We start from the raw sequence: 13,266 nt of genomic DNA on the forward strand, positions 1-13,266 counted from the left end.
GATTGCCTGAACCCAGGAAGCGGAGGCTGTGGTGAGCCGAGATCGCGCCATTGCACTCCAGCCTGGGCAACAAGAGCGGAACTTCATCTCAAAAAAAAAAAAAAAAAAAAATCACAAATTTTTTAAGGAAAAATGGACTTTTTCCTCTCCCCCGAAGAAAGGATAAAACTCTTTCCTGGTTATTAAGTGAAATGCTCCTCAAGCCTTGTCCTAAAGAAGATCAGCAAATGCAGGGACAGTGGATAAGAACCTTGTGAAATGTTTACTATTCGAGATCCTAAAACTAATGAAAGTGACAGCTTTTGGGATAAGGTTTATATGAGGGTGTTTGACGGCATTTTGGAACTGATGCACGCCAGTAGAGATTGCAGCAAATCGCATCATCAGCAGAACTTCACTAAAGAAGCAAAACTGGACTCATCACATGTGCTGTTCATCTACACAGTCAGGCTCCTGGACCCACCACACTTGCTGTGCGTCTACACGGTCAGGCTCCTGGACCCATCACACTTGCTATCCGTCCACACGGTCAGGCTCCTGGACCCATCACACTTGCTATCCGTCCACACGGTCAGGCTCCTGGACCCACCACACTTACTGTCCGTCCACACGGTCAGGCTCCTTTGCCTATACACATGCTGTCCGTCTACATGGTCAGGCTCCTGGACCTGTCACACGTGCTGTCCGTCTACACGGTCAGGCACCTGAACCCATCACATGTGCTGTCTGTCTATGCAGCCAGGCATTTTTCTATTGAAGCTCAGCTTGGTGTAGAACTTTTTATGAATTCGAATTTGTCAAACACCTCAAAATAATATTTTTTTTTTTAGGAAATCAGTATGACTTAATAAAAGTAATTTGGGTGTGGTGGCGTGTGCCTGTAGTCCTAGCTCCTGGGGAGGCTGCGACAGGAGTATCCCTTGACCACAGGAGTTTGAGGCCAGCCTTGGCAACATAGTGAGACCATGTCTGTGAAAACAGAGAAGTAAATAGCACCCAGCTTCACTAAGAGATGTCATCATCAGGTGAACGTTGGAGATAGTGTAGATACAATTTCTCAGTGACCGACCTCAGGTTAGTAACATTTCAGCAGTAGGCTTTGTTTCAGTTTTCTTCCTTTACTGTGAGGTGCAAAGCAGCCGGCCCATGCCTAGGCCCCAGCCTCACCAGGGAAGGCCGGCAGAAGAAGGTAGCAGCGTGAGAATCACCGTCAGGGTGCTGGTGTTACGGCGACAAGCCTCGTTTTGGTGCAATTTCTGTGTTTTCAAAGCAGGTGCTCTTTTTACATAACACATCTACTGTCATGGATTTTCTTGACAGATGGTGTAGCGTGCTCCTGAATTTTATCCTCGTCATGTGGGAGCCTCTGGTGGAGAGAAAGCGGACACACAATACAAATCTGCTCTGTGCTGCTTTTGGCAGCCGTGGCCTGGGTGCCTGTCCCCAAGTGCAGCATAGTCGCAGTTCTGTTTCAGACTCTCTCCGGGCTGTGAGGCTGGGAGCTGGTTGTATTTTTATATTTTGAGCTTTGTGGTTTTCAGGATGTTTTAAATTAAACCTGCATTTTTGTTTATTTCCAAACCTTAGTGCATCAGATTGGATCAATCAATCAGAATCTCCTGCTTCATCAAGAATTGTTGATGTTCATCTGTTAGCCTTTTTTTTTTTTTTTTTTTTTTTTTTTTTTTTTTTTTTTTTTTTTTTTGAGACGGAGTTTCGCTCTTGTTACCCAGGCTGGAGTGCAATGGCACGATCTCGGCTCACCGCAACCTCCGCCTCCTGGGTTCAGGCAATTCTCCTGCCTCAGCCTCCTGAGTAGCTGGGATTACAGGCACGTGCCACCATGCCCAGCTAACTTTTTGTAGTTTTAGTAGAGACGGGGTTTCACCATGTTGACCAGGATGGTCTCGATCTCTTGACCTCGTGATCCACCCGCCTCGGCCTCCCAAAATGCTGGGATTACAGGCTTGAGCCACCGCGCCCGGCCTGCCTTTTTTTTTTTTTAAATTTAGAGATAGAGTCTTGCTCTATGGCCCACACTGGGGTGCCATTGCACAATCATGGCACACTCCAGAGTCCAGACTCCCACTTCTGGGCTCAAGCAATCTCCTCAGCCTCTTGAGCAGCTGGGACTTGAGAGGTGCATGCTACCATGCTCTGCTAATTTTTTGTAGAGATGGGATCTCACTCTATTCGCACAGGCTGGTTTTCCATTCACGGGCTCAGGTGATCCTCCTGCCTCAGCCTCCCGAAGCGCTGGGGTTATAGGTGTGAGCCACCACACCCTGCCCCTTAGCCACTTTTATTTGTTTATTCTTTGACTAGCTGAAGAACCAGAACTTTTCCAGTTCTTACCCTTCCCCCACTGCTTGTCTCACCTCCAATCTGTATGTGAATGTATGTGGTGGGCTTTTATCCATTTAATACTGTGCTTGTGAGATTCATCCATGTTGCGTATGCAATGGTAGTTCATTCATGCATTCATTCATTTTCACTGCTATAAAAGGTACTAGGCTCTACATGGTGGTTGATGCCTATAACTCCAGCTCTTTCGGAGGCTGAAGCGGGAGGATCACTCAAGGTCAGGAGCTCAAGATCAGCCTGGCCAATGTGGTGAGATTTCATCTCTATAAAAAATTTAAGGCCGGTCGCGGTGGCTGAAGCCTGTAATCCCAGCACTTTGGGAGGCCGAGGCGGGTGGATCACGAGGTCAAGAGATCGAGACCGTCCTGGTCAACACGGTGAAACCCCGTCTCTACTAAAAATACAAAACATTAGCTGGGCATGGTGGCGCGTGCCTGTAATCCCAGCTACTCAGGAGGATGAGGCAGGAGAATTGCCTGAACCCGGGAGGCGGAGGTTGCGGTGAGCCGAGATCGCGCCATTGCACTCCAGCCTGGGTAACAAGAGCGAAACTCCGTCCCAAAAAAAAAAAAAAAAATTTAAGATATTAGCCAGGCACACAGCTCATGCCTGTAGTTCTAGCTACTCGGGAGGCTGAGGCAAGAGGATGCTTAAATTTAGGAGGCCAAGGCTGCAGTGAGTCCAGATCACACTGCTGCACTGCAGCCTGGGCGCCAGGTGAGACCCTGTCGCAAAAAACAGAGGGGGTTCCATTGTATGAATTATTTTTATCCTATATCATTTTCTTTTTCCTTTTTTAAAAATATTTTGAGATGGAGTCTTGTTCTGTCGCCCGAGCTGGAGTGCTGTGGTGTGATCTTGGCTCATAGCAACCACTGCCTCCCAGGTTCAAGTGATTCTCACATTTCGGTCTCCCAAGTAGCTGGGACTACAGGCACCCACCACCATGCCTGGCCAATTTTTCTATTTTTAGTAGAGATGGGGTTTCACCGTGTTGGCCAGGCTGGTCTCAAACTCCTGACCTCAAGTGATCTGCCTGCCTCGGCCTCCCAGAGTGTGGGGATTACAGGCATGAGCATCACACCTGGCCTATCATTTTCATTATTAGAAAAAGTTTGTAGGTTGATGGGTCCTTGGTTTTTTTTTTTCCTGCCTGCTGCAGGAGCGGAGCTGAGGCTTGAGCCTAAAGGAGGAAGAAGGAACTTGAATGCATTGGCTGGATATATATATTTAAGGTTTTCTCCTGCAGGTAGCTCTCTGTAAATGGAGTGAATTACAATATTTGAGGAGTCTTCCCTACATCACCTCTGAAGGCAGAGCTGTCGCAGAGCCTCGGGGCCCTGCTTTCTGTAGAGGTCACCCAGAGCCCGAGCTGAGTCCCTGGTGTAGTTAACAGAGTCTCACACTGACCCTGGGCGCCCTCAACGCAAGGCTGTTCACATCGTACTATTCACATCTCAGCATCAGTGTTCACACTGTAAGTAATGCTCTGGCTTTTCTCCAACCTGTTTTTCCAGATAAACATTGAAGATCTTGAGGATGACCCTGTGGTGAACAGGGAGAGGTCTGGCTCTTCGCTCACAGACGCTGCAGCACCGGGGAACAAAGGAAGGGCTCAGCGTGGAAACACAGACACCAAGGCGGATGGAGGCGTGGCCAGGACAGCGCCCCCAGAGCAGGTGGGGGGCCGAGTGGTGAGGAAGCGTGCTGAACAGGAGGGTTCCAAGGCACTAGCTACATATATTCTGTGCTGTGATTTTCCTTGGAGGTATAATTTTCTGAGTTCAGTTTTGCTCAATGGCCAGTTGCCCCAAAATTTACTTGGGAACCTTGGTGAGATTTGCATGAAATGTGTAAGAGCAGTGGTGGCATCACAGGTGCCACGCACGAGGCCCCAGACCTGTCTCCTGCATTCCGGAGAGCAGTGGTGGCATCACGGGTGCCACGTACATGGTCCCAGACCCGTCTCCTGCATTCAGCAGAGCAGTGGTGGCATCAAGGGTGCCACACGCGAGGCCTCAGACCCGTCTCCTGCATTCAGGAGAGTCTGCGCCTGCCCAGCAGGGTATGTCAGTGCACACGTGTGTTCTTCCTAACTGTGCCTCGAGCATTCACTTGCCTGGGTATGGATCTGGGTGCTGGTGTCGCTGAACTTTGAAGAAACGTGCAGGTCAGGTTAGTGTGGGGTTGGCAGAAATGCAGGCAGCCTGCTGCCGTGCTCCACAGCACAGAAGAGAGGCCTGAAAGAAGGGCTTGGTTCATTGATCCAGCAAGTGTTCTTGGGAGGCTGCTGGGTGCTAGGAACCTGCCTTTGTCCCCAGGAGCCTCTGATTGAGAGGGCAACATAGATGTGAAGTGACACGTGGGTCCTGACTGGAGGCCCTGGGTCCTGGGGTGGCTTCCTGAGGAGCCTTCACACTGTCAGAAGTGGTTGGCCAGGTGCAGGTGTCGGGAACACAGATACGGGTTCAGTGTGAGGCGTCAGGAGCACAGCAAAGGCCCAGCCTTCAGGGTGACTGCAGTGTCACAGGGAGGGGCTGACAAATTGAGAAATGGGAGCTGGAGAGGCCGGTGCTGGCCGGGTGGGTGCTGGGTCAGCCCTGTGAACCATTGTGAGGCTGGGCACAGGGACCCCTGAAGCACAGCCTGAGGGGCATGAGAGCAAGGGGCTCAGAGAGCTGGGGAGGTGCCTGCTGGAGAGAAGAAAGTGAGCTGAAGGGACTTTGAGGACACCTGGAGGTCGGGGGGTGACGGGGGCTGCCTGGAGAGTAGAGACACACTAGCGCCTTTAATTTTCAGTTCTTCAGATTTTACTTCTTTTTCCACTGATTAAAATGTGTTTCTGTCATTAGTCTAATGCAAGTGGCAAACTCCGGAAGAAGAAAAAGAAACAGAAAACTAAGAAAAGCAGCACGGGAGAAGCACTGGTATGTGGACTGGGCCTGGGTCTGCTTCTCTGCCTGATGCCCTCTGCCTGATGCCCTCTCCATTCTCTCTGCCTGTTTCTTAAGGTGGTATTGAAGGAAGTTGATTTAATACCTGTATTCCTTCCCGTGAGGAGTATAACCAAGGCCGGGCACGGTGGCTCACGCCTGTAATCCCAGCACTTTGGGAGGCCGAGTCGGGTGGATCACGAGGTCAGGAGATCGAGGCCATCCTGGCTAACATGGTGAAACCCCGTCTCTAAAAAAAAAAAGAAAAAAAAAAGGAATATAACTAATTAAAAGGTCAGAGAACAAGAAAAGGAAAAATTCTTGCTAAATTCTGCTTCCTGTTTTCACCCTCGTTCCTTGGAGTGTCAGAGCTCTGCTCTGTGTGTGTCTCTGTGGGAGTGTGTGGTCTGATGGGGGAGTCCCTTCTTGTTCTGCCTCTCCTGTGGCCCTGAGCACCTGCTGTCTGCCCTGACATCTGTCCTGTGCTCATGGGTGAATCGGATGGTGGCACAGGACCCACCGCTGCAGCTCGTCTGTCATCACAACATGTGTTTTCATTGTTGCCCTTCGTCCTCATCTGATTGTGTCCTGAGACCAGGGAGTGGCTTTGTTGCTGATCAGTTGGAGCCACAAGTCCCAAACCTACCTGAGGAGGTGAGCACACCTGTCAGGTGTGGAATGTGGTCTTTCAGCCCAGTTTTTTCTACGGTCTTTCTGGTTCTGTGACTCTGTCCATGCTTAGCGCTTCTTATGAAACATGCCTTCTTTTGTCTGAATTTGTGAATGGTACGTAGTGTTTGACCTATACTGTCCTTTAGAAACTACTACAATGTAATAGGTCTCTTTAAATAAATAATTTTGTTATTGTTACAACATTTAATATAATGTCAGGGTGGTGATAAAGAGGTTGTTTTGGGGCTTTTAGGAAAACGGACTAGAAGATATTGATCGCATCCTGGAGAGGATTGAGGACAGCAGTGGTTTGAACCGTCCCGGCCCAGCTCCCCTGAGCTCCAGGAAGCATGTTCTCTACGTGGAGCACAGGTGCGGCCCCACCCTTCTCTGTGGCTGCTGCCACAGAGACTCCATGGGAGGAAAAATTCTCTAAGAAAAGGAACAGAGAAAAGAGAAAATTAAAAAAAAAAAAAAAAAGGAAAAGGAAAGGAAAAGAAAATGTGGTATCTTTATTAAAAAATAATATGAATTTATTGTTAATCATTTAGGAAATAGTCTGGGCCCAGTGGCTCATGCCTGTAATCCCAGCACTTTGGGAGGCCAAGGCCGGCGGATCACCTGAGGTCAGGAGTTTGAGAAAAGCCTGGCCAACACGGTGAAACCCCATCTCTACTAAAAATACAAAAATGAGCTGGATGTGGTGGCAGTTGCCTGTAATCCCAGCTACTCGGGAGGCTGAGGCAGAGTTGCTTGAACCCGGCAGGCAGAGGTTGCGGTGAGCCGAGATTGAGATCGTAGCACTGCATTGCAGCCTCGATGACAGAGCGAGACTCTGTCTTCAAAAAAAAGGAAACAGGAACGAGGAGGAAAGGAAGTCATCCACATTTCAGAGGACTTTTACCTTGACTTCTTGTGTATCTTAGAGAGTTCCTTCTTTTTCCTTTTCCTTTTTTTTTTTTTTGAGAGACAGGATCTCTCTGTCACCCAGGCTGGAGTGCATGGTGTGATCATAGCTCACTGCAGCCTCGACCTCCTGGGCTCAGGAGATCCTCTTGCCTCAGCCTCCCAAAATGCTGGAATTACAGGTGTGAATCACCATGACTGGTCAAAAGTTATTTCTTCTCTTGTCATCCTTGGATGATTATTCATCTCTTGGTCTTATAGATGCTTAATGAATCGCTGTCTTTACTTCAGAAATTATTGCCAGTTTAAAAAAAAAAAAAAAAACTCAAGCATATGTGGTTTTTTGTTTTTTTGTTTTTTTCTTTTTCCTTTTTGGGTACAGCTGTAAAATATTTGGATATAGAAAATGTTGTGTTATCCTTGCAGCCTTGATATTCAGGGTGGATTGTAAAATATAAATTTTTGTGAGATTTCAAAGATTAAGATGATTTTGATAACTATTTACAGATTTAAAAGGTGTGGTTATCACAAGTCTTGAGGGGGAAACTGCTGCATAAAATAACTAACTTGGAATAAATATTTTGCATCAGTTTGGGAAAAAAAAAAAAAAAAAAAAAAACTCCTAGAGTCAGTTAAGACACACGAATGTAGTCTCAGGGTGTGTGTGCGGCCCTAACTCAGCCTCAGAAGCTGATGTGTGTCCCACACAGTGGCTTCCTCTATGCAGCGGCCCCCGAAGTGCCCCTCACCACATAGTGCCCAGCTGCTTCGCTGTGGTACCCACAGTGGTGAGGCCCCAACCATGGCTGGGTGGTGATTTTAAAGAAAGTAGGCCTGGAGGTTACCTTTTAAGCCAAAAACCACGGTTTTCTTTCCTTGATTATTAAGTGGCTTTCTAAAATTTTTGGAATCATTGTTGAACATAATTTCATTTTTCTTTCTAAAATTTTCGATTCCCTAGACACTTGAATCCAGACACAGAACTGAAAAGGTATTTTGGTGCTCGGGCAGTCCTGGGGGAACAAAGGTAAGTCCACAGTAAACTGCGTTCCCACAGCTGCTTCCTTCTCTCTTATACTCTTGAGGTGGGTGGTGTTCCTGAAGCCAGTTAACGACCTTGGAGGGAGAATATTTAAAGCCAGGGTGCACACATTACCCTCAGAATTGGGATCTGAAAGGGAGTCCACAGATGGTCTGTGTATGACCTTGTCTGTGACCGTGGGTTGTGGGGATGCCCAGGGTGGATGGGTTTCATCCCTCACAGTGTAAGGGGCCGTCTCTAGTGTAAGGTTCCAAACGCCCAGGCTGGAGTGCAGTGGTATGATCCCGGCTCACTGCAGCCAGGTGCGGTGCTCACACCTGTAATCCCAGCACTATGGGAGACCGAGGTGGGTGGATCACCTGAGGTCAGGAGTTTGAGACCAGCCTGGGCAACATAGTGAACCCTGTCTCTACTAAAAATATAAAAATTAGCTGGGCACCTGTAATCCCAGCTACTTGGGAGGCTGAGGCAGGAGAATCACTTGAACCTGGGAGGCAGAGGTTGCAATGAGCTGAGATTGTACCACTGTCCTTAAGCCTGGGAAACGCAGTGAGAGTGTGTCTTAAAAACAAGGAGGGGAGGTGGTTTCAAAAGCTGTTAAATTTTAAGATTCTCTAGTTTTGTTTTTCAGAGCAAAACTAACGTGAAGTTCAGGTTCTGAGATAAATTTCTTTTTTTTTTTTTTTTTTCCTTTTTATTTATTTTTTATTTATTTAGAGACGGGGTCTTGTTATGTTGCCCAGGCTGGAGTTCAGTGGCTATTCACAGGCACAATCCCACTACTGATCAGCAGGGGAGTTTTGACCTGCTCTGTTTTCAACCTGGGCCAGTTCACCCTCCTTAAGCAGCCTGGTGGTCCCCTGCTCCCAGGAGGTCACCATATTGATGCTGAACTCAGTGTGGACACCTGATCGGCATGGCACACTACAGCCCAGAGCTCCTGGGCCCAGGCAATCCCCCCACCTCAGCCTCCCGAGTAGCTAGGACTGCAGGCATGTGCCACCATGCCCGGCTCCTTTTCGAGATTGATTCTTGCTCTCTTGCCCAGGCTGGAGCGCAGTGGTATGATTCCAGCTCACTGCAACCTCAGCCTCCCGGGTTCAAGTGATTCCCCTATCTCAGCCTCCCTACTAGCTGGGATTATAGGTGCACACCACCACACCCAGCTAATTTTTCTTTGTTTGTTTGTTAAGTAGAGATGAGGTTTCACCATGTTGGCCAGGCTGGTCCTGAACTCCTGACCTCAGGTGATCTGTCCGCCTTGGCCTCCCAAAGTGCTGGGATTCCAGGTGTGAGCCACTGCACCTGGCCGAGATAAGTTTCATCTATGTCCATTCAGTAGTTCTTAGCGTTTGGGCAGCGTGGCCGTAGGTGAGGAAGGATGGCTGGCTGCGATGAGGAATGCAGGGTCTTCCAGCTCCAGACAGGAGGAAGAGCAGGGGAGTCTACTTCTGGGACTTTATGTAGGAGGTATGTTCTGCCCCTGGACTCTGCATTGGAAGGTCCAGAGTCTTTGTCTTTTTTTTTTTTTTTTTTTTTTTTTTTTAATAATTTTCTTTTTGTAGAGTCAAGGTCTTGCTGGGTTGCCCAGTCTGGTTTAGAACTCCTGTCCTCAAGCGATCCTCCCACCTCAGCCTCCCAAATAGCTGGGACTACAGGCACGTGCTACCACTAATTTATTTTATTTTATTTTTTGTAGAGACAAGGTCTCACTTTGTTGCCCAGGCTGGTGTCAAACTCCTGGCTTCAAGTGATCCTTCCCCCTCGGCTTCCCAAAGTGCTAGGATTACAGGCATGAGCCACCATGCCCAACCAGACATAATCCTGCTGTTTTCTTTTTTTGTGTTTTATTTTGAGACAGAGCCTTGCTCTATCCCCCAGGCTGGAGTGCAGTGGCATGATCTTGACTCACTGCAACCTCGGCCTCGGCTTACCACAATCTCTGCCTCCTGGGTGTAAGCAATTCCCTGCCTTAGCCTCCCGAGTGGCTGAGATTACAGGCACATGGCACCATGCCCTGCTAATTTTTGTATTTTTAGTATAGATGGGATTTCACCATCTTGGCCAGGCTGGTCTCGATCTCTTGACCTCATAATCCACCCACCTTGGTCACCCACAGTGCTGGGATTACGGGTGTAAGCCACCGCGCCTGGCCAGTCCTCTATCTTATTGGACCGTAGAGAGGACTGCTGGTCTGTGTCATGCCCTGGTTTTGCACGTCTTGAGTTCTAAGCGTTGTTTCTTTCTTTCTTTTTTTTTTTTTGAGCTGGGGTCTTGCTCTGTCACCCAGGATGGAGTGCAGTTGTGTGATCTCAGCTCATGGCATGCTCCCCCTCCTGGGTTCAAATGATTCTCCTGCCTCAGCTTCCCAAGTAGCTGGGATTACAGGCCAATGCCACCATGCTCGGCTAATTTTTGTATTTTTAGTAGACACAGGATTTCACAATGTTGGCCAGGCTGGTCTCGAACTTCTGACCTCAAGTGATCTGCCCGCCTTGGCCTCCCAAAGTGCTGGGATTACAGCCGTGAACCACCAGACCTGTCCTAAGCAATGTTGCTGCACCGTGGTGTTCCTGGGTCATTCTTCACCCTAGTGTTGGCGTCTGCACAGATGTTGGCTCAGTCCCCCGATGTCTGCAGGCATTTCTGTGAAACTGCCTAGAAATGAGTACGGTTTTGAGTGAGCTGCACGCTGCCATCGCCCTTGAGTAAAGTCAAGCAGCTTGCACACAGGTTCCCACCCAGGGTCCTCCTTCATCTTCTTACTTGAGATAGATGGTAGTGGGTTTAGAAATCCATCATCATGTGTAGACAAAAAGTAGTGTTGATGTTTTAACTTTTACCTTTTGATTATGGGTAAGATTGAGGACATTTTTATGTGCTCTTTGTTCACACTTTCCTTGGATTTCTTTTTTTAATTTTTTTTCTCTTGAGACAGAGTCTCGCTGTTGCCTAGGCTGGAGTGCAGTGGCACGATCTCAGCTCACTGCAGCCTCCACCTCCCGGGTTCAAGGGATTCTCCTGCCTCAGCCTCCCAAGTAGCTGAGACTACAGGCACCTGACACCACGCCCAGCTAATTTTTGTATTTTTAGTAGAGACAGGGTTTCACTGTGTTGGTCAGGCTGGTCTCAAACTCCTGACTCCAAAAGTGCTGGGACTTTCCTTGGATTTCTGACAGGCTTTGCTTTATATTTTACTTGACATTTTTGTGTTAAAGAAATATACCTGAGAATGCCTGCTTTGTCACCTGTATCTCCCTGGCCTGAGGGCTCCAGCTCCCCACCCTTTGTTTGCATCTGCTTGGTCTGCCTTTGCCATTTCTTTGCATTTTTGTGTGGTCTTATTTCTGCCAATTATGATTATTAATAGTAATTAGTATAATTAATACTGATTTATGAGTAATTAGTTGATAATAATTGCTTTTATTATTTTTATAGTAGTAGTATACTTTTTGTTGTATTTATTTATTTATTTTTGAGACTGAGTCTCGCTCTGTTGCCCAGGCTGAAGTGAAGTGGTACGATCTCGGCTCACTGCAACCTCTGCCTCCCAGGGTCAAGCAGCTCTGCCTCAGCCTCCTGAGCGGCTGGGACTACAGGCACCTGCCACCCCACCCGGCTAATTTTTTGTATTTTAGTAGAGACAGGACCTATGTTGGCCAGGATGGTCTCGATCTCCTGACCTCGTGATCCGCCTGCCTTAGCCTCCCAAAGCGCTGGGATTACAGGTGTGAGCCACTGCGTCTGGCCTGTTGTATTTGTTTCTTTAAAAATTTAAGTTCTCCCAAAAGACTTCGATGGAGAAACCACAGTTATCTTTTTATTCATCCCACCACCCTTGTCCTGCTCTTCCAAGACAAAGACCTGGCCTGCTTCTGTTTCTCCTTCTGCTGGTTCCCTCAGAAGCTCAGAATAAAATAGGCTCTGCTTCTTCTTGGGCCCTGACTTTCTACCGTGTGAGCTGGGTCGGCTCATTGCCCCCAGCGGTGGTTGCCTCAGAAGCTCGGAATAACATAGGCTGTGCTTCTTCCTGGGTCCCTGATTTTCTGCTGTCACAGCCGGGTCAGCTCATTGCCCCAGCTCCTTGGCACCACCCCTGCTGCTGAGAAGGCCTGCCAGCCTTCAGACTCCTCTAGACTCCTGCCCCCTACCCGCTCTCAGCATCGCTCCAGGCTGCCTCGCTGGGTCTGTTCTGGAGGCTTCCTTGTTTTGTGGGACTGCTCCCTGTGGGCCAGGCTGTCCCTAGAATTTCGTAGATGTGGCACATGAGAGTGTTAAGGGCTGACTCTGCCAGGCCTGGGCGTGTGCTGCAGGCAGGAGCGGGGGCTGGGGCCACCTTGACAACAGCAGGGCCCTCCACCCTGGCCTCCACTCTGCAGTGGCTGCACTGTGGGGCCCTCATGTCAGGGCAGTGATGGCCCTGTGGAAGGGAGCTGTGCTGTGCCCGTGGTGATTGTGGGGCACAGCTGCTGCTGTCATTGCTGCTGTGGCTCCCACACCCCACCTCTCCTGTTCCTGTGTGCCCAGGCAGAGTGCACTGAGCTCTGTTATTTGGGGGTATCTGCCACAGGGGTCAGGCCAACCCTAAGCACTGGTCAGATGGTATCTCAGCTAGGCAGTTAAGGAGACATGGAAAAGGCATGGAGCTACTGTTACATCAGAGATGGTTGGTTTCTTAAGCTGAGTGATGGGCATGTGGATATTGGCATGTTATTCTTTCTTTTGTTTTTCTTCTTTTTTTCTTTTCTTCTTGAGACAGGGTCTTATTTTTGCCCAGGCTGCAGTGCTGGGATCACAAGCGCGGGCCATCACACCAGGCTAATTTTTAAAACCCTTTATAGAAATGGGGTTTTGCTGTCTTGGCCAGGCCAGTCTCGAACTCCTGGGCTCAAGAAATCCTCCCATCTTGGCCTCTCAAAGTGCTGGGATTATAGGTGTGAGCCACTGTGTCCAGCCAGAATTTCCTTTTTTCTTTCTGTCTATGGGGCGTTGGGGAGCCAGCCTCCCTGCCCCACCCGCCCAGCAGCAGGTGCTGATGCTCATTTGCATCCTGCCCCTGTGCGTCCCCACCCTGCCCCACATGCCTTCTCTGCCCTCAGTGTTGCTTGCACAGTCCCTGCAGGGATCAGGCAGCCAAGCCTAGGTCCCCACACACCACAGAAAGTAAAGCTGTGACCATGTCCCGTTCTCCCCAGGCCACGGCAGAGACAGCGCGTATACCCCAAGTGCACATGGCTGACGACCCCTAAGAGCACCTGGCCCCGGTACAGCAAACCAGGTGAGGGTCTGCAGAGGCTGCAGGGGGGTCTGTACAGCAAACCAGGTGAGGGTCTGCAGAGGCTGTGGGGG

The 13,266-nt window shown here is 49.1% G+C and overlaps 1 protein-coding gene across 4 annotated transcripts in view; it reads left to right on the plus strand.

The window, feature by feature from the left end:
* TCF25 (transcription factor 25) overlaps positions 1 to 13,266 on the plus strand; it is a 43,043-nt gene that overhangs the window by 9,198 nt on the left and 20,579 nt on the right. For 3 of the 4 annotated variants that reach the window (XM_032284780.1, XM_032284776.1, XM_032284779.1), the window contains exons 2-6: positions 3,882 to 4,058; positions 5,217 to 5,291; positions 6,223 to 6,341; positions 7,837 to 7,902; positions 13,113 to 13,195. In XM_032284780.1, coding sequence (XP_032140671.1) covers positions 3,882 to 4,058; positions 5,217 to 5,291; positions 6,223 to 6,341; positions 7,837 to 7,902; positions 13,113 to 13,195 — 520 coding nt within the window. The remainder of the gene's footprint in view (positions 1 to 3,881; positions 4,059 to 5,216; positions 5,292 to 6,222; positions 6,342 to 7,836; positions 7,903 to 13,112; positions 13,196 to 13,266) is intronic. The other variant, XM_032284778.1, reaches the window with a different exon arrangement.

This window comes from Sapajus apella, unplaced genomic scaffold, assembly GCF_009761245.1.
Source record: "Sapajus apella isolate SASKATOON/1434 unplaced genomic scaffold, GSC_monkey_1.0 scaffold15, whole genome shotgun sequence".
In the NCBI taxonomy this organism is placed as follows: domain Eukaryota; kingdom Metazoa; phylum Chordata; class Mammalia; order Primates; family Cebidae; genus Sapajus; species Sapajus apella.